Raw genomic sequence first — 15,679 nt, 5'->3', positions numbered from 1 at the left:
AGATAACAATATAATGAACATGAAAATAACTAATACATTCATTGCCCACAAACTCACGAGATTTACGAGAGAAGTAAAAAATAAGATGAGGCATGTGCAAGTAATTATAAGCAGTTGTGTCAAAGATTTGATCTTATATTTCATAGGATTTCATTATATGTAATGATAACTTCAAACAATACTTAACTGATTTAAAATATTCTTTCACATATAAAAAGTTATAGTAGTAGTGGGTAATGCTAATATAACTTTTTATGAACTGAATTTCATATAACAAAAAACAAAAGTATCGCCAAAATCATTGTACCAGTGCGACGCCGGGGCTGATCGATGTTATTGACAACAGGTATGGGTACTGACCGTAGTTATTGGCGTGCGTGACTGACGGTGGCACGAAGCCTGCGTGGTTCGCCTGCTCGCTCCGACAGTTGTTCAGCTCTATGTATGTCTGCTCGAAGTTGCGCAGCTGCGTTGGCGTTATGGTGGCCGTGGTGCGCGTCGGTACCCCCGACTGGAGGCCCTCGAGGTTTGCCAACTGGAAACAAAAGCAAACATAAGCAAATTGTTTACTAAGTGCGACTTAATAATGTTTAAGAGATATAGAAGCTTTCACTAAATTTACTATGATATACTTTTTATAATAGAGTTGGGACATGTGTGAATACATAGATAAAAAAGTTTGGTTTATGTTACGTACTGTATGCAATAATTTAGGAAGCCTTTTTATAGAATGGGTTTTTTTAGAGTAAATTATCCTTAACATGTATGTTTAGAATTTAACAATATATGAAGTGATTTATACATAGATAAAATTATTATTATAGCCGATTACTAGTAATGAAATTCCTGAAATATCTTCATTTCGACGACAAATATTATGTTTATTTATTTCAGATATAACTCGAACAAATTGTTTGTTAATTGCAGTATGTAACTATGTATGTATAATTTTGTTTGCAATTATTATGAAATATTTGCTTCTGGCGCGCTGATTGCTTCCACATTCCGATCGTCATTTACAATAAACATTTACATTATACATTATACGGTTTGTATGTTAAACAATAATACAGAAAATATAACTAAGTTATGTGTGATCGATGCGACGTTTATAACAACTTTAATATTCCTTTTATATTAACAATGAATGAGATTGAGGAATTTTTGAAGTCCTTGTATACATTGGCTTGGCGCATTGTTGTATTTATTTTAATGACAATGTCGATATTATATATAATAAGAATGCTTATGAAAACTTGATGTATGTAGTGTGATTTTCATTCATTTAAACACCTACCAAATGTTTATGCACAGACTGTTGGTTTACATAAAGTATATTAAACAGGTAATAATTTAAGTATTATCTATTTATAGTATTTAAAATTAGAATTTCACATATAAACAAGTGGGCAAAGTGCAACGATAGCCGAGCGGCGTGCGAGTTGAAAGCAAATTCATAAATCAGTCATCCTGGGCCATTTTCAATAATAAATTAACCATCACTCCCAAATTGCATGACTTTCATGTAAATATGTAGGAATGTCTAATTAATGTCTAAGAAAGACTAATTGTTATATTTCCCATATTTTATACAAGACAGTGACTAGGGGATGCAGTACCTGTGTACACACAGGTACTGCAATTAAACAGAAATCGAGATTTACTTTCGTATTTGCCGAAAGAAAAAACATATTGCGTACGCTGTACTCAGATTCATTTTGTCCTGTTTTACGCATGGCGCATACCTGGTGGCACCATAGCTCCGTCGCGAGGATGTTGGCGATTTCCAGTGGATCGATATTCTGCATCTTAGCAGTGCTCAGTCAACCACGTTTATAATTAGACGCTTACTCTATTGTATTGCTCTTTTTGCGACGCGACACCTTCGTGCGGTTCGAGTTTGTTAGTCGATTTGTTCGTTATAATCCGCCCTCGCAAAGTACACTGTTAACTGGGGTCGATCCGTCGATGCACCGACCAATAATATATCGGATTTTCGATTTCGATGTAGTGTTGTCGTGTATGTAATCGGTACGGGGCGGATCGGTGGTCGTTAATCGCGACAGTTCGCGTTGTACGTCGTGTGCGCGGGATAGCGGCTCGTTCGTTCGTTGTGCGCGCTTACGCGGCTGCCGCGGCGGTTCGCGCGCTACTGCCGCGCCCGCGCAATCTCGCCCGAATCTTCGCCCACGAGCGACTTCGAATCATTTATTAATAGAATACTCCTCTAACTCCGGAAATATTTCGCGTCATTTCGCATCACATGCGGCGGTTCTAGTTATCTGAGGTAATGGGCGGTAAACTTCTGTTTGGCCATATCGGAAACAAAGACCATCCCTAATACAATACACTACTTTAGAATATAGAAACATAACTAGTTATATGCCGACTTTGTATGTCATACATACGTATAAAGGCACAATCCTACAATTATCTGCTGAACTTCAATTCAAAAATTCAGAGATTTTTGTTAGTGTGTAAGTCACACTCATCTTTGAATATCTTCACATATCATCACGAATATACCACTGTTATTTGATAATATAAATAAAATACCCTTGCCTAACTTAACTATAAACTAGAGTGTTATTCAATTTAAAAGGCAAGAAATTAAAAAGATTTTGTTCAGTAAGCATGATACTCGTAGTTCGATGATGTGGGCGAAATGCTTGGTCGGTCCTTGCTGCAAGGTCGCACTCACGGACCCGTGGGCGCGTCCGCAACTATACAACCTTATTTGGCGCCTGATAAGCTATACAAAGTGTGTCATATACTATATGACTATACTTGAATTTATCGGTAAATGTTGCAATATTGTTTTCCTAACACGTCCAGTGACAAAACAAAAACCATATAGCGATCGCAGAGACAATAAACCAATAGTTGCCTGTTTTATGGGGATGTGTCTAACTTGTTTGTCGTTAATGATGGACTAGTTTGCAATTTTGTCGCTATGTGAACCTGACGAAATCACAAAAGAAAATTATGTCATTTGGACTCGAGACTTCAGAATTACTGTTAATCGAAAAGGCCCCTAATATTATTTAAATTTAAGCTTTCAATTATGCGTAAGTTCAATAAACTTTAAGAATGAACAGTACTAAATAAAATTAATTAGTTTAGTTTAAACTATACAATTTACTGACTGCAGTGTGTAAACAAGGAAAACTGACACTGGAACATTTGTAGGCACACATATAATAGTACCTATATAATGAAGATGTTATGATGACTAGTATAATTTCCTCTGTGAATTATATGATCACAAAGGGGACAAAGGCGGCAGACGGGTCCGGAAGGCGCTGTGGCCGGTCAATTACCACAATTGCTTAAATGAAATTCGTCTCGAATGCGCGTTGCGCTTGCGCCGGCCTGCCCGCACCACGTACGTTAATTGGTCACGGTGCTTACCTAACAATTAACTGATAGTTTATTATCGCTATCTCGCATTCTTGCTCGTTATCAATAATACCATACAAATTGCGTCCACGACTTAAAGCTTTTAAAGTATTTTAAAGGGAGAAATGAGTTACCTAATAGTTATAAAACTCTGAATCCGGAATTAGACCATGTGGAAATCACGGAAAGTTGTACGTCGAACTGCACATTTAGTGCAGTTCAACGTTAAAAATTAAAACCTTTAATTTTTAAATGCCTTGGTTATAGAGTTTGGACACAAATATAATTTAGCTTAGGACAACCAAAATCTTAATAGGGAGCAAACAGAAATAGACTGTTATTTTACTATAGGTATTAGTTATCAGACATAACATATTCTAGTTCTAGTCATGTTAAAATTAATAAAAAAAAATACATTCAAGTACATAGTAATTAATGTTGCAAATATGCTATAATATCTATAAAAAGAAATAACAAGAAGTGAACCCAATGGTAGAGAGATCCCACAATCACTCATAGCTGGCTCACTACTCCGCTAACTGCTTGTTCGACGTCGCTTATCGAGCCGCGTGGTAGGACGACCATGAGATCACCACTATATGTAGTTGTGACGTAAATAATATGTACTTGATGTACCGCGTGAGTGCTGCGGTAATGGCATCGCTTTTTGTAAACGATGCAATAAGTTTTTATTGTTATTTCATGTGCGACAAGCGTCTGTTGCCAAGAACCAAAAAAAAACGAGACAGTTAAAAATCACAGTTTTAATTTCAATATCTATTCAAGTACATGTGTGTAAAAAATAATTGAAATATTTATTAATGATTGCATTCTGTTGTAACTTATTTTATGTTAATGTTACTATACTATTTTTAACCTGCAGTTTATTTGCTAAAAAAAATCTCCCTAGACACCATTCAAACTGTTATTACTTCCCTCGCTCATACTATATTCGAATTGTCTGTATAAATTTCCAATTACACCGATGGTAACCGAACCTAAGATTAGCGAATTTATCTAACTGTGCTTGAAAAATCATTTAGCCAGAGGTAGCATTTAACTTGTTATCATAAATCTGTTATTCATAGAAATACTTTTTCCTTATTGAGAAAACTAGTGTTTTCATAATATTACCGATATGGGCCTATAGTAGCACGTGCGTAGTTACAATCAAATATACATATTACATACACATGGATATATAAACAAGCAACTAGGTCCAGAATATGTTTATTACATATATGTAACGTGCAACATAATGGTGCAGGATTGTAATATGGCATGCTTGTGCGTAGCACCTGCAGATTTAGGAGATAAGGCTTACTAAATTAGACCAATAGATAAAGTTTGTACCTATCAGAATTTTGATATCGTTATATTTTTAACATGTCTATAATCAGTACCGAAGGGTGAAAGGCCTTTACAGCCATCATATCTATTTCATATTTATATCAGTACATAATAATCGTCAAAGTAGAAAACTATGTATCTCTTATTATTAAAATTCATTTTACAGAATTGGATAATTAATTTCAATTCAGATATTTAAGTAAATATTATATTACATATTTAATAACAATTATTAAATTTGATATCAAAATTTGAAAGAGAAACATTTTAATCATCACACTAGTGGTCTCTTTAGTTATTAGGCTATCAGCCAATGTTTACATTTCTTTGAAAAGTACACTTTCCACTCTTGCTAATGTACTGTTACATCACGACATAATTTTAGCACTGTACAATTCTCGGCTTTCCAGGAACAACATCTGATAATCCAAATTCGACAATCGACCAAACCAAAACTGTTTACTCGAACTCGAAATAATGTATAAAATATAAAACATGTTTACAACTGTGATCAAAGTTTATTAATAGTGAGCAGTTAAATATTGATAAGTTACATTTTAATGTGTCAAAGTCTAAAGGGCGCGTTGTACAAATAATTAAATAAATTGAAACAAGCTGAAACGCTGTCAGACATGTAATTTCATAAAATTTTAAAAATCATTCTAAATTTTAGATTATTATATATATATATATATATATAAATACCTATATAGGTAAATGGACTGCTAAAAACTTTTCCTTTAGTCTCTACCGTGGTCGGGTAAAGAGATTACTCATTACACGTGCATTTTTGTTGTTTCAGCATTTCGCAATGTAGTATTTTACATTTCGCTGTAACGTCTTGTGTGTTTTGTTTCGGATATTGCAGTCACCGCTTAATTTAGAGCAGTATCAGGAGTGACGGGCATTCCGGGACATTTCCTTGACAATGCGAAAATTTCGTAACAGACAATCTGTAAAGGTTTCTTTAACTTTCTTTTCTATACTAAAAACAGATGAGACGGGAATAGAAAGAAAGAAAGAAAATTGTTTAATTGGTACACTGAAAATCATTTTTAAAATTAAGTTTACATTTTATATTAATAATTAGAGTACCAACTAGGTCTCCGCTCAGCATATGTCGTGACGGGGTGCCACGACGCTGGTTTTCAGCGGACACCTTATATACAATAAATATAATAAAATAATAATAATAATACACATACATACATAAATCCAGGCGGACAACACAAAGCAAACATTTACGACATAATACCATATATAAATAAAAACCAAACATAAACTACACACTGAAAACATAAAATAAACATAAACATAAATTCTGGTGATACTAGGATACCCTGCATTACCCCGCTCTTGGAGTGCAGACACATCACGGCACAGTTTTCTGAGTGAGGAGGAGTATTTTTTTAAATTTATTTTTAAAAATCTGCACAGTTAAATAAGATTGGCTTTACCTCATTTTCCTTTACATTTCCAGAAGTTTATAGTGAATATGATTAAAAATTTAATTTTCAGATTTTAACAAAAAGAAAACTTATTCAATTAATCTATTATTGAATTAAAAGATATATTTATTTAATTATTCTTTTGTTTTGATTACATAGGAAAAGTCAGGGACATTTCGGAAATCTATTAAATATATTCTATTTGGTAACCTTACATTTGAACGGGAAATGTATAAGTACCAGTTTATACGCGGGAAATGCCACCACAGTACTTCCTTTTTATATATGACCAAACATATAAACGCATTCAAATTAATAACAAAACATTTGTATGTTATTTTTTTCGTATCTAATATTTCAAGATATCGCATATTCAAAGATAGAGCACGTTATTTTGGACAATGGTGTAGAACGACGTGAGCGATGTTGCGAACAGACAGGCGCGCGCGCACGTGCACGGCTCGTGATGTACACACGACAGGTGAAGGAGGTAACGCTTCTGGGTCGTGGGTTCTTGCAATTTTAGAAATAGATATTACGCCTCTTGTCATTACATACATTGTCTGAATAGTATTAATATTGATTAATTCGAAATCGCTATACGATTTACTACTGTGAACATTATCTAAAGTTTGACGTTCGATTAGGTATTGATAAACAAGATAAATGTCTACGGAGCTGGTATGGCTATGCGAATGTTTTATAAGCTAAATAGGTATTATAAGTGTGGCCACGTGACAAATAAAACATAACAGTAAACCCAGTACTATTACTTGATGGTAAAAAATTGCAATAGGTAACTTAAACAGAATACCCAACCCAATTCCAGATACAATCAAATTAGTACTTACAGTAAGTCAAGTAAGTAATGAGTTAAATCCGTGAAATGAAATCCGTATCCGTAATATATAAGAAAGAATGTACCCACACATTCTGATGTCATATGAAGTTGAAAGTAGGGCCACGAGGGAAAATATCAGTAACGGCTAGTATCAGTTTAGACAAAAGCACAGTTTGTTAAATGGACTCTGTTCAATATGTACATTAGTAGAGAATGCAATAGGTAGGAGTAGTGTAAAATTCTTCCCATGCCATACACCAGCCTTCGACATGGATAGTTGAAATTTGTTCTCAATACCATGGTAATACGGAACTTATTTCAACATATTAAATGCTACGGTCATAAAACACTCGTACTATTATGCTATCAAATTTAAATGTGGTCATTCTATACGGGGTCAGGTCCGATGGACGACGTTTTTATCTAGTCGGTTGTATGGGAGATCATTAACGCGGCGCTAATTGCTCACACTAATAGCACTCGGGTCCAGTAAGAATTCCTTGAACTGATTTTAAATGAAATAAAGATGTGTTTGTTTTGCACCGATATACAATTCTTGTCGTATGGGCAGTTGATATATATTAAAGTCATATCATTATATTTTTTTTTCTGAAAGTATCTCATATCAGTTAGGGATTAATAAAAATCAATTAATTAAATTGAATAACAAAATTTTTAAAGAAAAAGCCCTGAATTATATTTACGCATACTAATGTTAAACCGAATAAAATACTTTTCTCTACAGATACCTGTTTTCGATACTAAATTATTACAATTTTATGACTGAATCAATAACAGCCCAATAACAAATGCGTATTAGATTTTAACTTATCTATTGTTTATTGAAGATATAAAAATAAATTTTCAATAACATTAACACACATGACTACTTACTCGTATTTACGTACACGATTTATTATATAAATTATTTGAATACAGTATATTCAATATATGCCTACTTAAAAGAAAGAAGTGCAGTTATGGACTTCGCCAAGTTTCATAATAACTATCACTAACATTGACCCTTGTACTCGTTATATATACTCTCTAACCCGGTTGGGTTATTATGTTATGCCTCTATATTTTGATATTTAGCTACCTAACGTTATCTATATTGATCATATAATAACACACAGAATCCCAGTACACTTTGTCTCGTGTTACTATATTGGGTATTAGCGGTAGGTTGATTAGGTATAATACACAAAGAACACATGTGAGCGTAGTGTGGCGCCGAGCGCCGGCGAATTGTCGCGACATTGACCGCCACCGCGCGAATAAAACAAATCGGTAGCTGGCATCGTGCCAACACCCTTTCACTACATCGACATTATACGGAGGTACACTGGATGCATCGACTAATGCTGCAACAAGTCCAGCTTTGATAAATAAAAGCGCTACCAAGCCAGCAATGAAAGTAGCAAATATTTGTACGTACATACAACACAATTGTAATACTTATAGTGATGGACACTCACTTTTCATACAGCACTTTCCATGGTCACCCGTATAGTAGAGGACAAAAGGTTATGAACCTACACAGAAATTTCAAATAATTTCCTTCACATCCAAACTTTCCAGTTCACATGAAAAAGAAAATTATAGCGCATCGACACAAAAGAGCCATCATTAGCGGTCGCTTCGTCGGAGCCAACCTTCATTTTTCACGAAAACTGCTCCATTCCGCGTTTCTCGGAAAACCCGCGTGACTCACCGGCCGCTCTCTATCGCGGGTCACTACGATCGCGTATTTACATTCGTCGTCGGCTCGATTCAAAAACTCGATTACGTCGTGTGATTCATACAAACTATGAATCAGCGAACGTGCGACATTGGTGAAAAAAAATGCTTATGAAAACTATTGAAAGCGTTTAAAAGCGAAATAGTTAAAATATTACAAGTATAACATTTTTCGTTAATGTTAGTCTGCAACGTTGTTTATATTACTATATAAACAACGTTGCAGATATACCTTAATATATAATCGGAAAGGTCACACAAAATTATATTTGAAAAGTTTTAAAAAACTTTTGACTGAACTGAACACTAAAAAGATCGGTGTGTGAAATTGGTATGTATCTCTTTCAACCATAAAAAATAGATTTCAATCATTCTGATAGTGTATAATATGGAATGAGACTAAAACTCAGTTCAGATAATGTAATCTATACATATAGAGACGACGCACTAAGGCTATGGCGCGCAGAGTACCGGAAATCGTCCGGAAATGTCGGGCATTCCGCGCAGTTCATGCCAAGCCGCAGACTTCACCGAAAAAAAACAATGATCATACTTTTTTGTAATTAGAACACTTTGGAATAAGTTTTTACACGTAAACTTTTTTTATAAATATATACATAGAACAACATTGTTTTTATAGATGGTGTTTCTAGTCTCGAGGTAAGGTTGCGTTTAACCTTGCGGTTTTCTCGGAATAGACTCAGTTTAGTGACGTTAATTATTAATTAAAATCTCTGGCCTAATGTTTATTTTATTATATAAACAAAGCAGATTGAGAATTATACTAGTGCCTAGCTGCTTATCTGTACCGAGAAGTGTTTTCAAATAATTATGTACCTACTTGGATTGTATATTATTGTTCTATAACGATAAGGAACAACAGCTGCACGAGTGCGGTATAACAAAGAGGTATAACCCTAATGCGTCAAATGGCAATGTGAGTGCTACAGCTACCATAACCTATTAACATTTTCAATGTAGTCACATTACGTACGCTCGTGTGCATTATTTGCAATTACAATAGCTAGTATCGCGAATAATTAATGTTAAAGTATGTTTAAGGCTAAATTTGATGTAATATAAATAGCATTACAAAATAGCAATCTTATGCACTACACATATGAACTAAACAAATATTAATACTACAATTGTTATTAATCAAATTGTATTACTACAATTGCAATATAAAAGTTATAAAAGGAATATTTAAGGTAAGTACACGTTACTTTCTAAAAGGAAAAAATAATAGGGTTGTAGTGTTACAGAAGGAATTGGTCCCAAATAGTTATTTAGACTACCTATTTTGTAATATGTGTACATACCGATGGTGACAGGAAAAGTGACCTCTTTTTCTCGACTCCCAATAACATGAGAAGTATCTTCAATTGGTTCAAGCATCGGCAGTTGATCGCCCACACGTGTTTATATTTGTTTTATTTAATTTTTAATTGCGTCGCCCACATATTACCGAGAAATAAATAATCGAGCCTATTCGGCCGGGCTCGGTAATCTTCGACTGTTTTTAATTTGAACCTTTGAATCTTGAACATCGCAATTACCTCTATTAGGCTTTGCACCGGTAAATATTTTAAATTGAACTTAATGACTTGTCTAAATATTTTATATCTTTTCAAAATATTCCTGGATGTATATAAGTTACTTTATAAACTAATTTGTATACACTTTATTAGCAGGACAAAAAATAAACTGTAATATTTTTACTACTATTTGCTGTAAATAATACTTAGGCATACCTACAAATTCTAATAATATCATATGATTTATATTGCACGATTTATGACTTAGTACTTTATTTATTAAAAATAATGATTCCTACTTTACATTCGAATATTATATCTTACAGTTGCAGCATAATCCTTTATGACGTTACGTTGGTGAAAATAATGCGCACAATAACCACTTCAGCATATATGGACTTTGCAGACGTTTTAAAATTGCGTAGTAAAGTGTATATAAATATAAAGCAACACAGTTAGCGGCGACGTGCAGACGAATAGACAGACAAAGCCATTGTTCCCCCGCTGCGTTTGGCGGCACTTATGCAAATTTCTTTTGAGGAGCATTACACACATCCTTAGCGGGAATAAATATTTTATTATCCGCTATATTAAAACGCACAAAAGGCAAACATAATTAAATATGCATAAAAAAGTAAATTTATTAAATAGTATATGACTAGTAACAAATAATATTTTTGAATGCAGCTTGACAAACTAAAATTTTCGAATCGAAGTAACTAACTATATTATCAATTGTATCATAAGGGGGTTACCCTGACACAAAAAGAGGAGGGTTATAATTTTCACGTGTCTATGTGTCTGTCTGTGGCATCGTAGAATAGACCAATTATGATACGTTTTCTTTATACAAATTTCTTGTAATGATCCTGTTTCGTTACGTTTTCACGTTCCCGGGATTACCTTCATCACTATTGGAATATTATTGCGCGGACGCAGTGGAAAGTTTAGTTTATCACATGGGTGCGGAAGGCCTTCCAGCGACCCTGGCACCGCCTAGCACCAGATAAGCAACGCCCATCTGCGTTGACGGCCATGTACATTTTGTACTTAAGGAAAATCCAACCAATAACTTCACAAAAAGATAAAAATAAAATGGAGTTTTATATGTTATCATCAAGCATGCAAAATATACGAACAGGACAAAAATGTATACAAGACTAACATTGAAATATCGTCGACGTAGGAGGACTTAATAAGTCAAACTTTTTAGTTTGCAGTTATTCGCCATTTACTGATTTCCTTCGATTTCTTTGTAATAATTGATTATTATTGGAAGATAATACTAATATCGATAAGTCGATAAATCTACAGTGAAAAATGTCTTTATTTCGTTCTCAACCTAAGCTATAAATATATGACAGGCCAATAATATTTTCCGGATTTGTAATGCTGAGCAAAATGCTGAATGTATTTGTACTAAGTACAGTAATATTAGTAGCAGGTAAAGTTTTTGGATGTGAAGCCCAGAAAATACTAATTCAAATTTAAATGTTCTATACAGGCTGTATATTTCACATGATTATGACCACTGATATAGCTAATGATATAATAAATGCACTCTTCCCATTTTGTAACATTAGTAGAGACCTAATTAAATCGTTGTGATATTTATAGGCTACACTTTGCTCCGAGACTTGCCTCCTACGTTCACACAGAGTCAAGAGTGTGAACTTAGTGTCAATGTAGATCCTGATTTATTAGAGTCAGTGTATGGATCGTGGATATTGTCTCTGCTATAATGTTTAAATAGATACAATTTGAATTTTTCCTATTAATATTATTTTATTCATTATCCTGAACAAACAATACCATAGTCATTTCAATAAACATATATTCTACCTTCACCTGGGTTAGTTCAATATTCTAATAATTCGTATTGCACGCCAAATATTATTTATAGGATCACAATTTTTATCTTGATTATGGTTTTAATTGTATTCGTATCTCCGTTCCAAGTGTTATAGTATATGAGTATTTTTTTATTTTGTTTAACAAATTGTAACAATAACTTTTATATCATACAATAACTTTGTTTATATTACGTAATATTTATAATTATTGTTTGGTACTATAGGTTATACGAAGTAAATATTTTATTGGCATATAACTAATTAATTTTATAAACAGCTGCCTTCAATTAGCGAGGACTAATAATTTGATAAAATATAAATCAATCATTTACAATATCCAATTACGTAATTTCTATATGCGTGACCTAGTCATAAGTGCAGTCATAGAAGTTGGGACCACCTAATTGCAAAATTAACATAATTGTATTGCATGGATCTTTCTAAAAATAATATAGAGTTTTTTACATGACGAAGACCGTTGAAAATTACTTCGATGTTGTTGTGAAGTAAACTTTGAGGGCTACATATTTTTTTTTAAAGAATAATCCATCCAAAAACTTGTTTTCAGTTATAATAGTCAACATTCTTTCAGTTTTAACCAACATAACATTCGAATGAACACTGTCGAACTGTGTGTTTGTAACACAAACGCCTGTCCTGTCCGTGTGTCTGTCTCACCTATGTCCTGTATACTAATACAGAACTCTCTACCCTGTGTTCTGTATTAGTATACAGTATACAGACTTATCAACACTAGATAGTGGCATCCGAATAGTCTTTCAACTCCCTACTTTTCTTCCTCAAATCGAACCCCCGTGTAAATCAAACGGTGACAGGCTAGGGTAATAGCCTGAGTCATTGTCGATCCTTGACTCAGGCTAGAGGACCCTAGCCTGAGTCAAGGATCGTTTCTCCACCTAATAGTGTTCTCAGACTAAAGTCGTATCCGCAGGATCTTGCTTTCAGCCGCTCCATAAGCCGTTTCGCGGATTTGGACTCGCTCGCCCTATCGTTCACTGAAGCTGCAAAGGCCAGCGTCGACCAACAGCACTAGAATATTTATAAAAAACTTACTTATCTATCACCTTTCCACGAAACCCATTACAAACACTTGCACTTATCGCGAAATATTTCGAAATATCTTTGATGAAGAATGCCCCATTGTGCAGGTTAGAAATTGTATTTTATATTATTTTCCTTGTATTATTAATATACTATATAGATATGTCTGGCGCCACACGTATTTTAACAATCAGTGTACTGAATAAATATAGATATTATTATTGCTATAAAACTTGTAAAAGTGGGGTTAAGAAATTTACAAGGGTCGTTATCATTCTTTATAAATAATCATTGACCTCAATGATCATCGTTCATCATCATTCTATGGTAGCATTATGCATGGTAGAACATGGATGTGGGCAAAGAAATTCTATGAATTCCGAGTACAATCCTTTCTTCCTTGGATTCATTGGAATTGACACCAATGTAGGCCCCTATATATGTCCTGTTCAGGCCAGGCCTTTTTGTTAAACAAACTATTATTGTGTAAAACTTAAGTATTTCTTTACTTTCATAGATTTACGACGCGAAATTCATATTAACATTATTTGATATTAAGATATCGTGTAATCGTAAAATATCCTATAATAAAAATATAACATTGAATTGTGAACTTCCTACTTTTTAAACGTAACTACAATAACGGGCGTGTCATTATTGGATATTACAGTAGAATTACAAAGAAAGTACAAAGAGCACAGAAATATCTAGAACTGTAGATACAAGTCAGAATAACTAACGTAACTTTATAATTATTATAGAAACACTACTTTATTCGTCAATAATATCGAGCTACTGAAAAATGGTCGTGACCTTGCACATTTGCAGGAAGCAACAATTTAAGTAGAGGAGATCTTAAAACCAAAATTGTTTAGTATTCAACATTACTGTGTACCGCACAGAATACTTAATTGAAGTCAGTTGGCATGAACCCAAGGATTTTCGTAGTGTGTGCAATCGTCGTTGTGGGAACATTAATTAATTTGTCATAAACATATACCAACCATTATCTTTCCAAGAAATTCGACTGCTTTTATATATGTATAATTAGCTAGATACGTGTATGTGAGCAACAACAGTCATTACTGTACAAGAGGGAACAGAAAGACCTTGAATAGTGCCATTATAATGTGATTATTATGTATTAACGTTATTATTATTCAGCAGTTCATATAACGTCTAAGGAATTCACCATAATTGGTAGAAGGTACGATATTATAACAAGGAAAATGACTTGGCTCATTTAACACAAGTAATATCTTTTTTAATATCATGCATTCAATTCATGCGTTCCAGCAGTTATCTTTTTTCTTGATACTTGTCATTTTATTCAAATGATATCATTTGTTAATTGTTAGTTAATGACATAGCCATTGAATGTTGTCGAGATATGGCCGGAAAGGGATTTTAAATACATTGTATTCCATTTAAAATAGCCGTATATATTTAGTAGACATTTTAGTTTGTTACATTAACACACAACTTACTTCTGAAGCCTTTGTTACCTATCACAAGCAAAGGAAACAAAACCGCCGCCGCGCTGTGGTAATGCGTTTGGTAGGTACAGCTTTTATGATTACCATCAAGTGACGAGACACATTAACGACATGTGAGGAATAATAAGCCCGCATAATATTGAATTGTTCACTTTTATAAAATTCTTAACTATATTTGCAGTGCGTTGCAATGTGCGATTAAAGCTCGAGCGTACCTAAAAGAGATATATTTCTATTTACCTTTTTTTATTTGTTTAAAGCTTATCTATTTGTACAGGCTCATAATCATATAGGTAACTAAGTATGAGGTACATACAAATAAATATTGTACAAATAAAGGTCGAATGTACAATGCTGCTAGCGATATTTACCTTACAATAACAACTTCCACGAATTTCCAACAAATTAAAACGTAGGTACAATATAACAACATATGATGTCGTTTTAATAGATGTTTTTTTTAGATTTTCACATTTTAAACACATATTATGATCATAAAACCGCAAAGCGAGATCATTGCTGCTAACTGAAATTATTTTGAAATGAATAACATTCTTACTTCCACCATAAATCAAATCTTCTTTATAATATATCCTACAGGAACTTTATTTGCTATTTAAATAAGTCTCAATTTAAAATTGCGTGGGATTTGCCAAACATTCCAAATAGTTAATATAGAATACTCATGTTTGACTTGTATGTTATGAAATTAGAGACATTTGTTTGAGATAAATAGGGACCGTTATTCAAATTCAATAAAAGAAAGAACAAAAAAATCCCGGAAACAATTAACAGGTACAACAGAAAATATTACCAGCAAAATAGAGAGGAGTATCAAACTTATTTATAAAATTAGAGGCAGAAAATCTGTTAGAAACAGATGCAATACTACGGTAATGAATTGGGATGCAATCGTTAAAATTTAATAGGGTTGAGGAGTGTTAGAAAAAAC

General features: G+C 33.5%; 1 protein-coding gene across 3 annotated transcripts in view; it reads right to left on the bottom strand.

Annotated features, from left to right (window-relative positions):
- Nucleotides 1-15,679, bottom strand: part of LOC131847642 (transcription factor kayak) — a 40,028-nt gene that overhangs the window by 4,311 nt on the left and 20,038 nt on the right. For 2 of the 3 annotated variants that reach the window (XM_059197260.1, XM_059197261.1), the window contains exon 2: nt 361-535. In XM_059197260.1, the coding sequence (XP_059053243.1) occupies nt 361-535 (175 nt within the window). Of the gene's footprint in view, nt 1-360; nt 536-1,745; nt 2,162-15,679 lie in introns of those variants that run through there. The other variant, XM_059197262.1, reaches the window with a different exon arrangement.

The sequence above is a fragment of the Achroia grisella genome, unplaced genomic scaffold (assembly GCF_030625045.1).
Source record: "Achroia grisella isolate CSIRO2021 unplaced genomic scaffold, CSIRO_AGI_Agris_v1 utg540, whole genome shotgun sequence".
NCBI lineage: Eukaryota > Metazoa > Arthropoda > Insecta > Lepidoptera > Pyralidae > Achroia > Achroia grisella.
The sequence above is the reverse complement of the archived record's forward strand: the minus strand, read 5'-3'. Positions and strand labels throughout refer to the sequence as shown.